Raw genomic sequence first — 20,416 nt, 5'->3', positions numbered from 1 at the left:
GTCACGTTGGGAAAGTCTGATGGTTGAGGTTCCCCTGGCATGTTTTTTGCAGAGCAGAGTCCTGTTTCTGGGGTAGTGGTGCTCAGGTAATGATCATTCTCTTTGGGTATCTGAGTCTGATCAATTAGACTTTGGCCATGCATGTCCAAAAAGTCTTCCAGAACTCGTGGTTCATAAAATGTACATATCTTGCTGTTAACTCTCTGGAGCATTAAGGCCGCTTCCAAAAGACCTTAGCGGATGCCCCTTTGCTTTAGCACAGGGCAGAGAGAGAGGAATTACCTCTGCTGTAGGTGTGCATCACATTAGCAGTCTGCAGCAAAAGCCAGTTGCCCACTTTATAGAGAAAGTGGCCATTTTTCTTTGCTAGATGCAGAATCTTTCTGGCCTGTGAATGGAGTGAGAAGCACATTATAACCGGGTGTGGGCGACGAGTCATATTCATTCATCTTTGCTTCAGTCTGTGAGCCAGCCACTCGAATTCCGAAGGTGTTTCAAAGTCTGCATTGAGAATTTTGGGAACAAAAATTCTCAGGAAACCATGCGAATCATCTTCTCCTCCTGTTCTGGAAGGCCATGCAGACGGATATTGTTCTGTCTACTTAGGTTCTCCAAGTCCATAAACTTCTTTTGAAGTGGTCGCACTACATGGCCCCAGTCTGGGTCAATGTGGGATCCTGTCCTTCAATGGGGAAGTGTGTTTATCTGTTGTGAATAAATCAGATATAAATGCAGACATCTCCAAATGCATGTCTTTCAATTGCCTCATTGTTTCTGAGGATGATCGTTTCAGCACTTTGATTGAGGACTTGCTGTCCTGCAGCTCCTTCATTAGTGTTTCTAGAGTGATGGAAGAGTCTGCAACCATAGCTCGGGCAGTTTCCCTTTGGGACTCACCAGTCCCTCTGAGAAAGAGAGTTCTTGATATTCTTTGACTCCTGACATGAGGAGAATCATAGAGCAGTGAGGAGGACTATAAATTAGTTTATGGCCCTGGCAGAGGACACACCGCACAGATGAACTAAGTGGAATATTAGGTGATGCCAATTCCGTAACTGATTGTGTCCTTATTTAGGGTATCTATTAGAAGCAGGTGGCACTCTGAACAGATAAGGTATAAAGACCTGCGCATGAATGGAGTGTGGAAACCTACAGGTATACCCAAGAAGAAATGTCTGTCACCAGGAAACAGACTAGACCGGGAATGGGTTCTTGGTACATTCTCTTGCTTAATATTGTTTCCTCTTGTTTTATCTCTTATATATTATATCATATTTTATTTATATGGGGATGCTTTCCTTCCTGATGCCCCTTCCCCCCCCCTTTCCTTTCCCAATTGGCACTGCCCTTCAGTTGGTCTAGAGGCTGCCTTAGAATGTTGGCTGTGGGAGCCTCATTGGAAAAGGTGGGAGAGAACATTGTGGCCGTGTGATCCTGTAGCTTCTTTTGCTGGTGGAATAGTGGAGACCGAAATAAACATCTTAACTTGCCGTTGTCTGGAGTATCTATAACATTGGCGATGAGGATGCGGGAAGACACAGAGCAGACTGTCGCTTTCACAGATGTGCTTAGTGCGGTAAGGGGCTAAAAGACTAGGTTTGCTGGCACCTGTTTCCTGCTGGAAAAAGTGTTCCAGTAGATTTCCAGTTGTAAGGCAGCTTACAACTGTTAGTGAAGAGGAGCAATGATCAAGTCAGCTCTCCTCCCCAGAGGGACTAGCTCAGTCTCTCATGGCTCTGGGGAGAGGCAACACCAATCCTCTGTCGGCCGTGCCTCAGCCGTGGAGTGCCCAAACACAGGTCTTGTGGTTCAGTGTGCATTTCAAGGACCATAGCTATGTTCTCAGGTAGAGCGGGAATCAGAACAGCATTTATGGAGTGGTATTGAACCCCTGAAAGTATTTGGAAGTAGAGAGAGATTGATCACGGATGAGTAGATTAATGGACAGCTGCCATGTTTGCAGCCAAGCTCCCTCCCCACTAGAACTGATTTTCAACCAAGAGCACAACACTAACCTACCTTTACAGGATGACCAGTATTGCATTCACTAATTAAGACACATTGGAAAGGAAGAAGGAAGAAAACAAATTCCTGATTTTGGTTAACTACAGCTATATAATTATTAGTGGAATACTCGCACGTTTTGGGACTGTATGCAATTAGACTGCCATGGCTATGGTGGAGCATGGCATGTTCTTCATGTTAGCTGTAACTGTGATTGTCAGACTGCCAAAGAGAAGGACCCACACAGGTAAACCGGTTTCAATAAAAGTAACCATAGGACATAGTAGCAATCAACCAAAACAACAGCACAGTAAAAGAACTTAAATGTCCGTGCTAAGTTTAGGTATGAAGATAAAATTGTAATACGAAAAATGTTGCAAAAATTAACTAAATGCATTATTGATTCCTATGAATGCAAAACAAAATGATGTCCGCATTGAAAATGAATGAGAAAAACTGTTGTATTAAAGGAGCTGTTGAACTTTTCCCTTTTTGCAGGGTTATCCCAAAACATTTGTTGTTTCTTCCTCCTATTTCTCCTGACCTGTTTTTATTGTCTATAGGACTATGGGCACTTTACCACTGCTGATCAGTGCTAAAGTGCATATGCTCTCTCTCTGTGTAAATTGTTATTTCAATTGGTTCTCCCTGATTGGCATCTATGATTTCCTGGTAAGTCCCTAGTAAAGTGCACTGAGTGTGCCAGGGCCTGTAAATCAAATGCTACTAGTGTGCCTGCAGCACTGATTGTGCCACCCACATGAGTAACCCTGAAAAGGTATCTCAGACCTGCTGCTGCAGTGTCTGCGTGCAGTTTTAAACTGACATTTCGACCTGGCAAGTGCACCCACTTGCCAGGCCCTAACCTTCCCTTTTCTTACCTGTAAGGCACCCCTATGGTAGGCCCAAGGTACCCCCAATGGGCAGGGTGCAGTGTCTGTAAAAGGCAGGACATGCACTGGTGTGTGTGACATGACCAGATAGTGAAATGCTGCCAATTGCATTTTTCACTATTGAAAGGCTATCTGTCCCATAGGATAAAATGGGAGATGCTTTGTAACATCTTACAAGTATAACTTCCCATTGGGACAAGATCGAAAAATAACGTTTAGGCTCTCTAAACTCAGAACTTAATAACACATCTTTTAGTAAAGATGGCTTTTAAATTAAATGTTTGAAAATGCCTTTTTCATAAATTACTACTAAACACGTGGTTGGGCTGTTATAGTTAGGGTGAGCCACCTAAAATCCAACAAAAACACACCAATGCCAAAACTGACTCTCCTTTCAGAACAACAATTAATCCATAGACACTATATTCAATAAAAGTGATCATTGTTTAATCTTTTCTTGCAACATCCTACACACATTGGTGTATTTTTTGTCATACAGAAGACCAAACACAAAATGTATCCAAAAACAGTGGATAAAAACAAAAATTATATAGTACAAATACATACAAATGAATAATACACAACACATAGCATAAATACTATACATCAATAAATCACTCCTTATTTTACAATGTCCAGAGCAAAGGCTAAAGGGGAGTACATTTATATACACCTATAAGACAATTCACAAAGTTTAGCTGTTTTAGGATTTTATGGACAAATATTGTGTCCCCAAGGGCAAAAAAAGCCTTTTCTTTTTTACATTTTTGTCGGGGGTCGCCCTGGATCCTCCGCTCTTGCCAAAAATGTTTAAAAAACAGAAGCGCGGGATTCCGCGCTGCTTTAATCTTGAGCCACCAGTTGGGCCAGGTTCTGGGGGATGAGGAGGTATAAAAAGGATGGGGGTGCACCGGTCCCCACCTTCTCTGGCATATAAAAGCCCCTGGGACCTCTACCTCCCCGGGGTACTATTTTTAATTTATGCGGGGGTTGCCAGTGTGGCAACCCCTGCACCCAGGGGACCACCACCTCCCCAGGGCAAATCTAAAACTAATGTGGGGGGCCTCAGCATCCCCCCTGCAGCCCCAGAAACCGCCGCCTCCACGGGTCATCAAACAATATGTATGCAGGCAGGTCCGCTGGGGACACCTATGCCCTGAGGACCGCCACTTCCCCAGGGCTGAATATAACATTAATTCGGGGGGCCACACAGACCCCCTGGAGTGCTGGGGACCACCAACTCCCCGAGGCTAAGTAATGCAGTGGAGGGAAACCATGCAGCCCACCTCCTGGATCCATAGATGAGCTTGAGGGGCACCGCCCCCCTGGGCCGGCTCCTGCTAGGTCCCCGGGTGTTCTCTCCCGGGACATAGCTGTTTGCTGTGGCTTGGCAGGAGCTTTACGGTTCCCACCAAGTCACAGCAAACACTCCACTTCCAGCAAGTGAGAGCTAAAAAAAATGCTCTTACTTGGTGGAAGCGGAGCAGAATTGCTTTCAGACACAAGGAGCGGCATGTTTTGCAGATCCCTATGTCTGAAAGCAATGCCAGCTCCCACAGGAGGAGGGTTTAGGCAGGGACCACGGCGGGGTCTTCAGGCTCCCCCGTGGTCCCATTGCAAAAGAAATGGGGGGGTGGGACGTGTAGATTTCACCCATATACAGTACATTGCAGTGAAGCACTCATATACTTAAGCGCTAGAGATGTACATACTCAGACTATTAATGCCCAAAATTGCCCACTAATCTAATTAGGCCCGCACATGTCACCTCCTATCTATGATGGGCTCCCTCTGTGACAGGCTGCCGGGCAGAGTTAGACAGTAGTCTCATACCCACCCGCATTTGTGCATGCACATGTTAATGTGCAACCAGCCCAGAGCCTCCTACCCTAACTGCACGGCAGTGAACTTATCTTAAAAGATGGATACTGGCGGTCAGCAATCCATTTCAACAGGACTCACAGTGAGTGAGATTCAAGTACTCACAGCAGGAATCTATGAGTCAGGTAGTCCGGAAAGGGAGAAGTCTAGTGAGATGAAAGAGGGCGATACCCATTTCTGACACTTGCATTTCAACCATCATCAAAAAAATAATAAAAAATAAGATGAGAAAGTGGACAACCAACAGGGATGACAGCACGAAAGTCGTATGAAAAATACGGGTGCCTGTCGCTTCCTGAGTCGGGTAGCTCTGCACTTTACATTAGACACTGTACTTAAGAGAATAAACGTGGGCACACGTCACGTTACAGATTTTATTAGACTGAGCACCGGTTTTTCAGATAAGTGTAATATTTTTTTTTATCAGATGCGGGTCTCTGGATAATAGTTACGTGCTGGGGATGTTGATATTGAAATAAATCTTTTTTACAGTAATCAAGTGCTATGTTACATTTGATTTATTTGTTATTCTCTTTAGTTTGCTTTAATGTATAGAAATGTCAAAGTGTCTCTTCTTTTTACAGGCAGATAAGAAGGATCCTCAAGGAAATAGCACGATATCTGGATTTGAAGATCTTCTTCAAAAACAACTCAAGGGCAAACAGATGCAAAAAGAAATGGCTGAATTTATCAGAGAGAGGTAAGACATGAACCAGGCTGTGACTGATATTTGTACATTGATAGAATGCTTAATGCCCTATGTAAATGCTAGGCATTCCTTGGGGAAATAGCCTATTTTAGTGAAATGATGATCAAATGTGGCCTGCCATTATTCTCTCAGGTATAAAAATGATTTGTGAATCTTTTGGAAGGTATTTAATAAAATAATTACTTCTTGCACAAAGTGGAAAATATTGTGGAATGTGCTCCATATTAGTAAAAGTGACATAGGGATAGGGGGGCCTTTGCACTTGCTTTTTGTGCCCCATGGTACTTTAGTATTACAGAGAAGGCTGCAGATATGTAGTGCTAGTGCAGTTCTAAAGGGGGGGGTTCCATCAATTGCAACAGGGCTGGCCACATGCCAATGAGGAAGTCCTTTGTCTCTGTGCCTTCTTTGGATTTCTGATGTAGGCACAGAATCAATGAGACCATCAAGAGGTGCATTTACTCCGTTCCACATAGAGGTGATGCACAGTCAGTGCGCCCCAAGGAAGGTGGAAAAGAGGGCCCTATGGGACCACCGGACGTCCCACTGCGGGCGAATGCAGGCATCTCCACATCTGACTGCAGGAGATATCTGCCACCTCTTCTGCCTGCAGTGGAAGTTAGTGGTGGCTTCAAACAGTCGGGCTTCCTTTCCCTAATGCACTGCCCCTAGGGCCGTGCAAGTTTGTGGCTGCACTGGAGGCAGCGCATTCATTGTGATTGGGCGCACCGACCCAGTCTGCATCTGACACACCCAGTTAAAGGTGCACCAGTGATGCTGAGAGGTACTCCCATGGGTTAATGAAACTTGCTTGTCCTTGGAAATGTTTTTTCAAATGTTGTTCCTGAGCTTTCCCCCTTCAGTTCACTTACAATGGCCTCTAACATACGGAGCACATTTTTCTAAAAGGCAGTTCAGCATTATATTGTTTCTTTCTTTAGGGTTGTGAGTTTCTTATCGTACCCCATCTGTGAATCTCGCATCATACCCCATTCGTCCACTCCAATGATTCTTGACACTCTTCATTTGGGATTCATGTTTTAAACCATTATCCATTTGATTGTCTGTCTTTGGGGTGCCTCCAATTTGTCTTTATAACTCTAAATTTCTTACCTTTGAATATTGCAAATGGGGCCTCTAGAAATGGACATAATACTACAGATATGTCCTCTAGGACTAAACACAAACTGTATAATTGCATTATTCTTTTATGGTCTGTCTGTCTGCCTACATTACCAGTTACAGCACTGAAGCTGCCCCTATGGACCCCTTGTTTGGGAGAGTCCCACATTCCTAAACTTGAAGTTAAGAGCCTTGGCATCACCTTGGACAGAGATCTGACCACTGTTTCCCAGGCAAAGAAGGTGGCAGGCCCGGGATTCGGGCAGCTAAGATCCCGTAGGAAAATTCTTAAATGGCTTCCTCTGACGTGTCGGAGGACGGTGGTCCCAGGCCTAATTCTTTAACCCCTGGATGATGGCAACTCCATGTATCTGGGTAGCCCGGCTTATGTCATACAAAAACTGCAGGTCACTCAAAAAGCAGCAACACGAAAGAATTTAACTCTTCACGCCCGGCGCTTGTGCAACTTCACGGGCTGCCAATCAAAAATGAATAGACTTAAAGTCCCTATGCATTGCTCGCAGCTGAAAATGCACACAGCACTGAGGTCCAACGACCTCTTCCTTCTTGACATCCCCAGATCAAGAGAGCAAGAGGAGGAGGCCGCTCTTTTACCTACCTCACCGCAAAATGATGGAACACTCTTCCTGTTCAGCTCAGGTCAAACAATACTTTGTTCAGTGTTAAGAAGCAACTAAATACCCACCTTTTCTGATAATTGTTGGATTACATTCTTTTAGATAACTCAGTGTTTCACTTTAACTCCTTCTGTCAGTGCAGGCAAGGCCTTTGTTGGGTAGCTGTGTGCTCTACAACACTGTTTAACATAAAATTACATAACTCGGAGAGGTTGGGCAATTCTCTCACCACATTTGATGGCACTGCCTTTTAGCTGATGCACTTGGATTGTTAAGCATCAGCTTTCAACTGCCCTGTAGGGCAATAAGGCTGTGCCCGTTGTGCAAGTCTGAGAGGTCAGTGTGAGGGCTGGTTTTTGGCTGTTGTCCATACTTTGCAAAACACATATAACTGGCCCAATCTGCAAACATAGGCCCCCTTTTTAGCTTTCTAGTTCATTTATGGGGGCTACTTTTATTTTGGTGCCCAGGCATATTTTCTGTCCCAGGTCACCCTGTTAATACATTTTGACTGCAGATCAATAAATTCTCTTTTCTGCAATTTAACAAAAAAATGAACAACTTAACTTGAGACTGTGGGATACACAGTAGTTCAACCGGTATTTGGATTGACTTTCCCAGATTCGTGTTTTCAGCCAGCGGTCTGCAGGCGTAGTGGTACTGGCCCTTAATGACTTGAAGGAGGAAGGTTTGCACCATTAGATCAGTAACTCCGTGGTGTGCTCCACAAGTACTACTGCTTGAAATAGTAATGGAATTGATAGGCGCGCTCCACGTATGCTGCTTGATATTACATACCTTTTTTTCAGAGACCCACAGTAAAGATATGTTTTGTTCACACAGAATAAAAATTGAAGAAGAATATGCAAAAAACTTGGCAAAATTATCTCAGAATTCATTGGCCTCTCAAGAGGAAGGGTAAGTTTTTGTCAATTTATATTGAAGACATTAATTTTAATTTCAGTATTTATTCTGCTTGATGTCCTTCAGTGATAACACAGAGGGTCAGCTGGCACTTACTGTGTTGCGTGCTTCCCTCTTTATTTATTTTATGTATTGGGATTTGTAGAGCACATTCCTAGCTACAAAACAACACAGGATATTTTCTTTGAATATTCACTTTGCTATACTCACCGACTAATGATATGTAGAAAAGGCTGTATAAACTCATTTATCTGTGCCATTGAAATGGTTATGTATCTGAAGGGCCTGGCCTATACTTCATTTTTAGGACAGCTGCATTTCATAACAAGCATTGAGAGAGCCAAACACTTTTTCTTTAATGTGCTAATGCATGGAAATATTTGCATAGTGTTTTACTGTGGTCCAAATTGCTAATCACAGTGAACGTGTCCTCTCCTGTATCAGTAGCAAAATTGAATTTAGAAAGTGTAAGATGCAAGGAGTAGGAAATGAGTGTAGCCAAAATATGCAATATGACTTGGTTGGTAGTCACTAGTAACGGGGACAACATCTCTGGTCTCATGCAGATATTGCATAAGGAAGATTATCCCTGCAAGACATTTGCTTCTCATGTAAATTGAGAATAATTCCATTCCATCCATGTGTAACAAGAAGGCTAAGCAGATATGGCGGATGACTGTTTACTAACATTTCTCCACTACGAAGAAAAAAAAAACTCCACTCCAAGAGCTACTGGAAGCTGCAGCGTTTTATTAATCAGGCGCTGAATGTCACAGTGATAAAAATAATAAATGTACTTTGTACACATTTCTGTCACGAAGATTTCCATTTGCATTCATATGACTGTTTACATCCTTTGAATTGATTGCATGCGGTAAGGAGTGCTGTATATAAATATCACTTTAACAATTTGTAAAAATTCCTTCTTGAAGTTAAACTCCCAACAAATTCTAGCTATTTAAAAAACATTTCAAGAATTCAGTATTAATTGGGGATTTTAACTGGAGTACCTGCTAATAAGTTAACTCCAGTGTTATCCTATGGTAGATACAGGCTTTGCAGTAGTGAAAAACAAGTGTATGAGTTTTTTACTGCCACTTTGTAATGCTGACGCTTGAGTGCCGGTGAAACGCTTAAACCGGGCTGCGCAGAGGGTTTTATTGTGGGATTCTGAATCCTGTATGGTTTTAACTGTTTTAACATTCTTTCCCGTTGTAACACTTGTTTTACCCAATCTGCGGTGCCCGTCCGTGCGATCGGGCCCGCTTCCATTGGGTTAGCGCTCTAGTTTTTCTCTTGACAAACCCCTTAAAACTTACGCTGGCGCGAGCGCGCAGCATATGTAATGCTGACGCTTGAGTGCTGGTGAAATGCTTAAACCGGGCTGCGAGAGGGTTTTATTGTGGGATTCTGAATCTTGTATGGTTTTAACTGTTTTAACATTCTCTCCCGTTGTAACACTTGTTTTACCCAATCTGCGGTGCCCGTCCGTGCGATCGTGCCCACTTCCATTGGGTTAGCGCTCTAGTTTTTCTCTTTGACAAACCCCTTAAAACTCACGCTGGCACGCGCGCGCACAGCGGGCGTGCCGATGGCGCGCCAAAGGCAAGCACGTCTGCGCCCGGAACGTGCCCGTGGCCAGGACCCCTGGTCATGTTAGGCCCGTATGCTACACACCAGAGATGCTGTTGAAGCTCCGGGCGCAGCGCTGTAGGGACTGCGCCTTGTTTAACCTTGATGATGAGGCGGGAAAGTTTTTTTGCATACACTGCCATTTCTCAATGGGCGCGAACACTGGCAGGAGTAGTGGGAGGAAGGGCGGGACAGCCTGCCATACCGAAATCGGTAACGAAGAGGGTCTTCGGACGCCTGTCATCCCCTGCATTGGTGAAGAACAAGTTCCGGCCATGAGACCGGAGCTTACTTCAGTAAATAGGTTTATGGGCGTTCTTTTAAATGCACGCTCGGTTGTGAAACACAAACATGAACTTGAAATGTTCTCAAGTACACACAACCCCGACATGGTTTTCTTAACCGAGACCTGGACGGACGCAACCTCAGTACCCGATTGGAACATGGCTCTACCATCAGGTTACGCACTACTGAACCAAGACAGAACCGATAGTAGAGGCGGCGGCATAGCCATCATTTATAAGAAGGCCTTGAAGGTCCAGGTGAGGGTAGTGGCGGACCTTCACGCCGAAGCAATGCAATTCTGCATTAGGCTAAAAGATGTGACCGTATTTCAAGGCCTGCTGGTCTATCGGCCACCGGGCTCTAGAGCCGCCTTCCCACCGGCCCTTCTGTCCTATATGGAATCCTGTACGGACTCCGAATTTTATTAAATACTTGGTGATTTTAACTACCACCTGGAGCTGGGCACTAACGCGGATACGGCCAGACTCTTAGACTTTATGGCAGCCTATGGCCTGCATCAGTTAGTATCTGAACCCACTCATAAAGGAGGCCATACTTTACATGGAGTGTTTTCCAACCATCCTGATATCTTTCTGTGGGGTAGACGTACTTCCCTGGACCGACCACAAAGCAGTATTTTTCGAGGTCAGGGCCAGGTCAATTGAGTTGGGTAAGCCTCACAAACCCACCAAGCTTACGTTTCGGCGATGGAATAGGATAACTAGCACTGGCCTAACGGCCGCTCTTGATCATCTCCCTCCGTCTCTAGATAAAACAAGCATTTGCAATGCAATAGGTCTCGCATTTATACGAGTTTGAGCTATTGGCATTGTAAATGACAGTGCCTTTTATTTATGTTTTAAAAAAACCAAACTTAAATAAAAAGCATTGTCATTTACAATGCCAATAGCTCAAACTCGTATAAATGCGAGACCTATTGCATTTCAAATGCTTGTTGTTGAATTGGGTGAGGATAAGGTTATTCCTAGAAGGTGATGTTACAGAGGTCTAGCCCTCTCCTGGCCTTGCAGTGTGTGGCTTCCCCTTCCTGTTGGCTTGTGGCCCCATGGTTTGGAGTGCAATGTAGGCCCTTGCGGTGCAGTGTTGGGGGCAAACTTTCAGGACCCCCCCTCAGTCCTCCAACTCAGCCCAAGGCCAATGCAAATATGTGAAATATTGCAGACTCACAGGACTCTCTTCTCATTCTGCTGCCCTCCCTTGTATTCTTACACTCAAAACGTCCTGTACTGCAATGCAAATTAATGGGGAAAGTCAATATCCTCCCTCTTTTCAGTTACTAAATGTTGACGTGCATGTTTCAACTAGTAGTCGGAAAATACGCCCACATTTCACTGCAACCATACAAAAAGTGTTTTCAGACCTAAGCTTTTCGTTGGAAGGTAGCATGTCTACTTAAAGTACTCGTTGCTTCTTTCAGAGGCTGCGAGCCACGATAGGAACGAACAATGAGTCAGTACAAGTGTGCTCGAATACTGGGCCGTGGGAATGTGCGCATGCGCGGGGTGGGAGGGGGCGCACGCGCCGCCGTTCCAGTGCCGGGCGGGCACGCTCAGGCACAGGCACCTTACAATACACGTCTGTCTAGGAACGGGTTTGGGAGCGCTCCAAAGAGAGACGGCGCTTCCTGACAGTCTGATGACTCACAACAGTGAAGTTCGTGTCCTCTGCAGGAGCACGAGCTAAGCAGAGAAAAATGTTAATGGGCGGGAGGCGGGGAGGTGTAAATACACACTGCGAGAGCCAATCTGGAGAGCAGGTTTAGGCAGGAGGGGGAAGGAGTGTTCATGCTGGGGCCAGCCAGGAGCAGCAGACTGGCGGGGGAGGGGAGCGACGACGCCTGTTGGACAGAAGGATGGGAGATTAGTGTGTATGTGTAGAAGACGGCACCGGCTGGGGTGTTTCAAACGACCCCAAACGTCCTGTCGCTCTCCATATAAAAAGACGTGAAAGACACGCATGCAGATAAAAGAGATTGGTGTCGTTTTCGAGAGAGGATTGAAAACAGTGGAAGTGTTTTGTGTGGGCGGGAACGATAGTCCTTTTCCTCTGGAGAGGGGCAGGGTACTTGTGTCCAGCTCAGGGAGTGATTGTTTTGAGGCCTTTAGAGGGGTCATGTGTAGAGAAACGTGTTTATATATGCTCGCGGGTACTGGTTATACGCGATGGGCAGTGTTATGTGGGACAGTTTTGCATTTTTGTGTAGACGAGGTGGGCCGAGCTTTGTGTGACAATCTAGAGGTTAGCGTTGTCTATAGTGTGTGGGGGTGATTGTTTTGTATGCCAGTGTGTAAACAGATGTGTGTGTGCAGTAAGGGGACAATCTTTTCAGCTTGTAGTGACAGAGGAGGCACAAATGTTCAAACCCGCGCCACACTGCAGCAGGCATTGAGATGGGACAAAGGGGCACGGGTTGGGTCTTTGCTGTCCATCCTTCTCTGGAAAAAGCTGACTAGCCCTTGAAACACTGTGGCTGAATGTTGTGTCTGGCCCTGGTAGTGACATGTGTTTGTGGAAATGCGGACTGTTGTCTGTGTCTACAGGGAGCGCCAGTGTTTTGTGTCTGTAACGTGGTGCTGCAACATGGTTCACACCGTGATGTGGTTAGGAACATGAGAAGCTCCTTATGGGGTTGCCATACGCAGCGATGTGCTCTAGCCAGTGTTGGCTGGCAAATGGCGTGTACATTTCGCGGGCGCTTTGATGTTCGCAGTGGCCGCGCGGCTCACTGAGAACATCAAAGCGCCCGGGAAATGTACACGCAGGCTGCCAAATGGTGCGCGTGCCCGGCGCACATGCACTGTGTGAAAGTGATCGCGATCAAACATCAAAGCAAACGGTGTGCAGGCTGCCAAATGGTGCGCGTGCCCGGCGCACATGCACTGTATTTGGAGGCCTGAAAGCACTCGTTTGCACTTCCAGAACCCCCATTTACAAAAGCTCTCGCGAGAGCAGCGCTAAAGCGCTGTCTCAGGCGAGACCTAAACAACGAGGTGGCAGCAGCTTAGTTTAATGAATGGATCCAGGGAGCGATCAACTGTGTTGCTCCTGAACATACTGCCACACTCAACAGGCGCCCCTCGGGCGCAACGTGGTATGGCCCAGAGCTTAAACGATTAAAAGTTGAATGCAGACGGTACGAGTATCTCTGGAGAGCGGATTATAGTAGGGTCAGTAAAGACGTCTATAATGCGGCCCTGAATAAATATAAAGAGGCCATTCTGACAGCTAAGAGAGCATACTTCACTCTGAAAATCCAGGATGTGGGGAACTCTGCGAAAGAGCTTTTAAAATCCGTGTCCTTTTTGGCCAATCCCCAGCAGGGTAGCTTGTTTAACCCTGATCAGGATTTTTGTAATCAGCTGGCAATTTTCTTTCATAATAAGGTGCAGACAATATATGATGACCTGGCCAACTCATCAACTCTACACTTTGTATCAGGCACACAGCAGCTTTCCTGGGACGAGGAGAATGTGCTATGTAGCCTAACGAGTTTTGGCTCCTTATCTGATGAGGTGGTAATAGACATTTTAAAATCTACCAAATTGGGCTCAGCCTTTGACCCCTGTCCCGCGCCGATCATGCATCTGGCGGTGGAGAGGATTAGTCATATTCTTACCTCCTTGATTAACCAAGTCCTAGGATCAGGGATTTATCCTATCGCCTGGAAAACTGCCAGTGTTAGACCGATTTTTAAGAAAGCCACGCTGGAGCCCACTGAATTCAAAAATCTCGGGCTTGCCATTAGTAGCCAAGATCATTGAAAGATCCATGAACATAACATTAACTGAGTATTTGGACAGCAACAGCCTGCTTGATCCGTCTCAACATGGCTTTCGTCCATAACACTCTACTGAGTCTGCCCTAATCGCTGCAGCGGAGGGAATTCGGACTGCAGTTGATGGGGGAGGGAGGGCAATCCTTGTTCTCCTTGATTTGTCGGCCGCATTCAACACCGTTAACCATACGGTGTTGGTGCGGTGACTAATGGAGGTAGGGATTAGCGAGCTGGCTTTAGCCCTCCTCTCCTCGTTTCTGGACGACAGAAAGCAGACTCTGAACTGGGAGGGTCTACAATCGGGCAATTTCAACCTGCCCTGCAGCGTCCCACAAGGCTCTGTCTTGTCCCCTACCCTGTTTAATGTTTATGTGAGGCCGTTGGCCAGAGTAGGTAGGAAACACGGTTTTACCTTCGTGTCTTATGCGGATGATTCGCAATTGGTTATATTCCATGCCTGCCTGAAGGATGTCATGGACTGGATGAGCCAAAGTTTTCTAAAGATTAATACGGAGAAAACAGAAGTTATTGAATGTGGGAATGGACCACCAATATGGAGCGATCTGTGGTGGCCTCCAGAGGCGGGGGAATGTCCTCTACCTGTGAGAAAGGTCAGGAATCTTGGAGTGATTTTTGGTAACAAACTGAACATGTCAGCTCAGGTGAATAGCATAACTTCAGCCTGTTTTTTCCTGCTCAAGACCCTGCGCAAAATTTTCCCTTTCATTACCAAGGCACTCCAGAAGACGGTAATGGCTGCCCTCTTCATGTCCAGACTAGATTACTGTAATGTGATGTTCCTGGGCATCGATAAGCATCAGATCAGTAAAATTCAATCACTGCAGAACACCGCTGTCCGTGTTGTTTTAAAGCTTCCTAAGGGTCACCCTACCTCCAACGGAAGAAGGTCACTACACTGGCTCCCTCTTCAGCAGATAATTGAGTTTAAGGCCCTTTGCCTGGTGCACAAGGCACGCTATCGTGGGGGCTCTGTTGACTGTCAAGACAGGTACAGACTCCATATCCCCCCCGCGAGATCTACGATCGGCCAATCTTGGCCTTATTTGTACCTCTAGACACAGACGGGCCAGATGGGGTGGCCGCTCATTTTCTAGTTGTGCAACTCAGTTATGGAATAAACTACCTGTGGCCTTGCGACTTCAGCCAAATCTTTCCTCTTTCAAGAAAGCTCTGAAATTCCGGCTGTTCAACCTTCAGTAGCTATTAGCCCTCACTTTGGCATGCTCACACACCCTAGCGCCAAGACGCCATTGGCATTCGAGCGCTTAATAAGCTTCTTTATACTTACACCACATTTAAAAAAAGAAACCTTTAAAGTACATGTCCCACTTTTTAAATGCACTAAACCCCGCTCTCTGGACTGTCCACGGCTTACCCTAGCGGTGATGTATGTGTACTAAAAAAGGAAGGTTTAGGCCTGGCAAACAGTTAATTTTGCCAAATTCAAATGCCAGTTTAGAACTGCACACACAAGGCTGCAATGACACACCTGTGACCTGTTTGAAAGGGCTGCTGAAGTGGGGGAAGGCACAATCAGTGATTCAGGCCCACTAGCAGCATATATTTACAGGCCCTGGGCCCAGGTTGTGCCACTTTACTAGGGAGTTGCAAGTAAATTAAATACGCCAATTGGTTATAAGCCAGTTCTACCATGTTTTAAGGAGAAAGCACATGCACTTTAGCACTCGCTAGCAATAGTAAATTGCACAGAGTCATACAGCCAACAAAATCAAAGTTAGCAAAACGTGAGGATGCAAGGTAAAGAGTTAGTGCAGGACCACACCAAGGTTGCCAGGTTTAACAGTTAGACACATATTTTTTCTTTGTGTTTAAGCACTCTACCAGAGTGTGTCTTTTACAGTTGACCCCTTTTTGTACTTCTCACCCTCCATGTTCCTCCCTCAATCATCCAAGTCTCTGCTTCTCTCCACTCCCCCTCCATACTCCCTCCTACATGTTGCTGCTTGACCTCACCCTCCGTCTCTCCCCTATGTTGCTGCTTTCCCAACATCATCCATGCTGCTGCTTGCCCTTCCCTTCACTCCGTCCCTCTGTCATCTTTTGTATTGCCTGCCTCCCAATCTCCCTCACCCATGTTGCTGCCTGCCCCCAACCCTCACTTCCTTTCTCGTCCGTGTTGGTGCTTGCCTCTCCCCCCACCCTCCCTCCTTTACTCATCCGTGCTGAGGCTTGCCCCACCCTCCCTCCATAATAAAAATAAAAAGCGCTATGACATGGACAATGCTGGCTGCTTAATGGCCCTTTTTTCCCCCACATCATCTGTTGTCCAAATTACCTTCTTCCTTCCCTTTGTATTACCACCTCCCCTCGCCTATGCCCTGCCTGCAATAAAAAAAAGTGCTATGATGCGGTCAGCACTGGCTGTGTCATAGTGTTTTTATTTATTTATATATTTTTTTTAACCTTTGAGCTTTGCTGCATGGCAGGTGTTCTGCTGCATAGCACGGCTAAACATTGACAAAGCAATAGCTCTCATATCGTGAGCAAGTCCTATTAGCTTTGCCAATGCTTGTTTCGAGATGATGCGGGTATTGAATGCATTAAAAGGTAGAAGAAGACGGGACAAATTAGGGACACCTCTCTGTCATGTTTTGCAAGGTGTATTTTTACAGTATACAAACCATGGGTAAACTGCTAAGTTACCAGTTGATCTGTTGGGGAAAAAAAGACACCTGCCTTTTCATTTTTACCAATTCATTTTCAATTATGACCCTCTGAATGTCTAAGTAATTCTTTACATTATTTTAAATAGGATCATCACTTCTTCATAGTAATGCATTCTTTTTCCAACTGGTGCCTTTGAAACGATATGGGAGGATTAAGGAGCAACTATGTAATCCTGCTCTAATGATACACATTTTACCTGATGTTCATTTCAATTGACCCCCATTCATGTTTCTTGGTCGATCCAGAACCATGTCCACCTATCGGGCTGATAGTATAGAGAATGCATATGTTGCATGTTGGTAAATAATAATGTTATTGAGCATTGCCATTGATTTCAATTTGAACAGTCTGAATAGTCAATGCATTATTATCCCCTGGGCGTATAATCAGTGTGCAAAACAATATATGCAGCACCCAACAAAAGCCATTTGTGGCTGGTCAACTAGATCTAAGTTTCTTGGCTGCCATTTCAATTACTTGAGCATGGACTCTTATCAGAATTGTTGGGAAAAGCAAGTTTATAGTTGCTTTGTTTTGGGCGAATCCGTTGTGGAGAATTCCAGTTGCATGTTGTGTGGCATTGCAAGTCCCTTCTGCACATCTTTTCTCCTGCATGCAGGCTAATTTCAAAGATGCTATAGAGTAGCACCTTTTCCTATGATAAGGTGAGATTGTTTATTTTCTGCGAAGTCTGCCCTTAATTTCAGAATAAATAATTTGAGATTACTTATTTTCTGACCAGGTTCCAACTGTGTTGAACTGTACCTGAGGGGCCACTTCCACAGATTATTTTGAACTACTGTTCAGTATTAACATAACAATTATGGTTGTGCTTTGCATTTGCACATTGTTAGATCTGGGGGTCTCTAGTTGACAGAGGTAGGTACCACTGTCCAAATAGGGACCCTTACTTCTAGTCAGGGTAAGGGGGTACACTCTTTAGATAACCCCTGATCACCCCCTTGGTAGCTTGGCACGAGCAGACAGGCTTATCAAAGGCAATGTGTAAAGTATTTGTACCAACACTCACAGTAACACAGTGAAAACACCACAAATGGACTCCACACCAGTGTAGATAAATAAAGTACTTTTATATAAACTACACAAGACCAAAACGACAAAAATCCAACATACACAGTTCAAGAATATGGTTTAAAAAAGAGTTCTTAGTTTAGCGACAAAATCATCCACCTTAGCGTCAATTTTAGCCAACAGTACCTGGTGATGCGATAAAAGTTCTTAGCGGCACTCAGGCGTCGAAAAACAAGCAACAGCGTCAGTCCTGAGACCCTGGGGAGGCGATGCGACAACCCCGCTGCACGCAGCGGGCACGTGCGACGAATCTGGTCTGTATGGGGAGTGAGGCGATACTTGTATGGATTCCAAGGCGTAGCTTTTCCGGTAGAAATTTACTCGCAAAGGCACGATGCGGCGAAATTCGGCCCGCTAACGAGCGGAGCGACGATTTCACCAGCGATGATCGGGGTTGGCCCTGCGACGATATTCGCAGCGACAAAATTCGGCCCGCTAATGAGCGGTGCGATGATTTTGGCTGGCTCTGCGATGATGTTCGCAGCGATAAAATTCTGCCCGCTAACGAGCGGAGCGGGGATCTTGGCTGGCTCTGCGACGATGTTCGCAGTGATAAAATTCAGTCCGCTAACAAGCAGGGCGACAGTTTCACCAGCGATGATCTTGCTCAGTGGCAGCAGGCTCTGCGACGATGTTCGCAGCGATAAAGATTCGGCCCGCTAACGAGCGGAGCGACGGAAATTTTCTCGCTGAGCCAGCTGTGCGTGAAAAAGTGTAGATCCTTTGCTTCTTTCTTCTTGGTCAGCTTCCCAACAGCAGGCACAACTTCCAGAGGCCCCACAATTGGATCAAGCACTCTAGGAAGGGCAGAACTCACACAGCAGATTTCAGGGGGTAGCTGGGGGTGAAGTCCTTTTGTTCCTGGGACTTCTTAACAGGAGGCCAGCTCTACTCAGGCCCTTGGAGATTCCTTCAAGCCAGGGGACACAACACACAGCAAAGTCCTTGCCCTCTCCTTGGCAGCAAAGCAACTGCAGGTCAGCCTTACAGCAGGTCAGTCCTTCTTCTTCAGTCTTCCAGCTTTCTCCTTGGCAGAGGTTCCTTCTTGATTCCAGGATGATCTCATTTTCTGTAGTCTGGGTCCCAATACTTATACCCCAAAATCCTTTGTCCTCTGAAGGCAGAGGGGCCGTGGCCTAGTCAGAACCAGTTCTGTCCAGTCCTGGAGCACTCTGTTTACTTGGTTTCTTATTTCCTTTGAGAGAGAGGGGCAGGGTCGTCAGCCGCCCAGCAGGGGGTGGAGCCAGCATTGTGGAAGGCAGGCACAGCCCTATTCAGGCCCAGGTGCTACTCCTCCCACCCATCTACAGGGGAATTTCCCTATTCAGCCCTGGGCTGACTCACTCAGCCTCTGGGAGCTACCCCTGTCCCTGTCACTCACAAACCAGACAGTCAATTCACAAACAGGCCAAGGCACACAGAAAGGGCAGAAAAGGAAAACAGCCACCTTCTAAAAAGTGCTGTTTTCACACACAGGATTTAAAAAACATTCTTCCTAAAAGATGTGTTATTAAATTCTGAATTCAGGGATACCAGACTTTAGCTTTCTATCTTGCTCCTATGGGAAGATATGCAGGTAAACATTATACTCAGCATTCCCTATTATAACCTATGGGCAAGATAGCCTTCCAATAGTGGAAAACAAAAATGGCTGTAATTCACTACCAGAGCATGTCACCTACACCAATACATGCTCTACCTTTCACATACACTGCACCCTGCCCAGGGGGGTACCTAGGGCCTTCCATAGGGGTGTCCAATGTGTACAGAAAGGGAAGGGTTAGGCCTGGCCAGTGTGGACACTGGTCAGGTCAGCATGGCAGTTAGCAACTGCACCCGGGCACTGTGGTGGCAGGCCTGTGACACCATTTTGGGGCTACTCCTGTGGGTGGCACAATCAGTGCTGCAGGCCCACTAGTAGCATTTGAATCATCAGCCCTGGCACACTCAGTGCACTTTACTAGGGGCTGACAGGTGAAACAAATATACCAATCAGGGATAACCAATCAATATAACAATTTACCTAGGGAGCACTTGCACTTTGACACTGATCAGCATAGGCAAAGTGCCCAAAGCATCTAAACCTGCAAAAACGAAATCCAGCATGGCGTCAAAAATACCGGGGGTAGAGGCAAAAAGTCAGGGGAAACCACGCCAAAGATGCCAGGTCTAACACACATTTATGTATAAACCAGAGTAAGGGGTGTAGTGTTTAGCAGCTATAATGACTGTCCATAAGTTGGTGCTCCCATGGTACAATCACCATTCAAGAGTGAAACGCCTGGCATGGAGCAAGAGTCCAAGAATGGAAAACGTGTGGAAGAAGTACCAAAGCACATGTAAAAGTTCAGTATAAATGGTCTGTAAGCCCAATAATAAGTTTAGATGAAGGGTATAAGTCCTAAAATTCAGATGGTGCATGAATTGCATATCTAAATAGTGGACCAAAGGAACATGCAATTGACTGTAAAATCCTCTTTGTGTTTTAAATAAAACCAAAAAGTTATTCCCCAAAAGGTGTCTTTATTATTCATTGAAGGCAAAACATGTTTTTTACCTGAGATTCTGTACCAAATAGTAGATTCATAGGACAAAGTGTTCAAGTGTAAGTAATGACAAGATCTAAGAAAAAAACAACCAACGGTTATATCAGGGAGGGGCATATGCTTGTTCGCTTATTAGTAGTTATCCAACCTCTCGAAGAAAAATTCCAATAGAGATAACCGTTGTC

General features: G+C 45.6%; 1 protein-coding gene across 2 annotated transcripts in view; it reads left to right on the top strand.

Annotated features, from left to right (window-relative positions):
* Positions 1-20,416, top strand: part of GAS7 (growth arrest specific 7) — a 1,339,070-nt gene that overhangs the window by 1,029,896 nt on the left and 288,758 nt on the right. For both annotated transcript variants that reach the window (XM_085616727.1, XM_085616728.1), the window contains exons 7-8: positions 5,363-5,478; positions 8,091-8,165. In XM_085616727.1, the coding sequence (XP_085472853.1) occupies positions 5,363-5,478; positions 8,091-8,165 (191 nt within the window). The remainder of the gene's footprint in view (positions 1-5,362; positions 5,479-8,090; positions 8,166-20,416) is intronic.

The sequence above is a fragment of the Triturus cristatus genome, chromosome 7 (genome assembly GCF_964204655.1).
Source record: "Triturus cristatus chromosome 7, aTriCri1.1, whole genome shotgun sequence".
Taxonomy (NCBI): Eukaryota; Metazoa; Chordata; class Amphibia; order Caudata; family Salamandridae; genus Triturus; species Triturus cristatus.
This window is presented reverse-complemented; position numbering and strand designations above follow the sequence as displayed.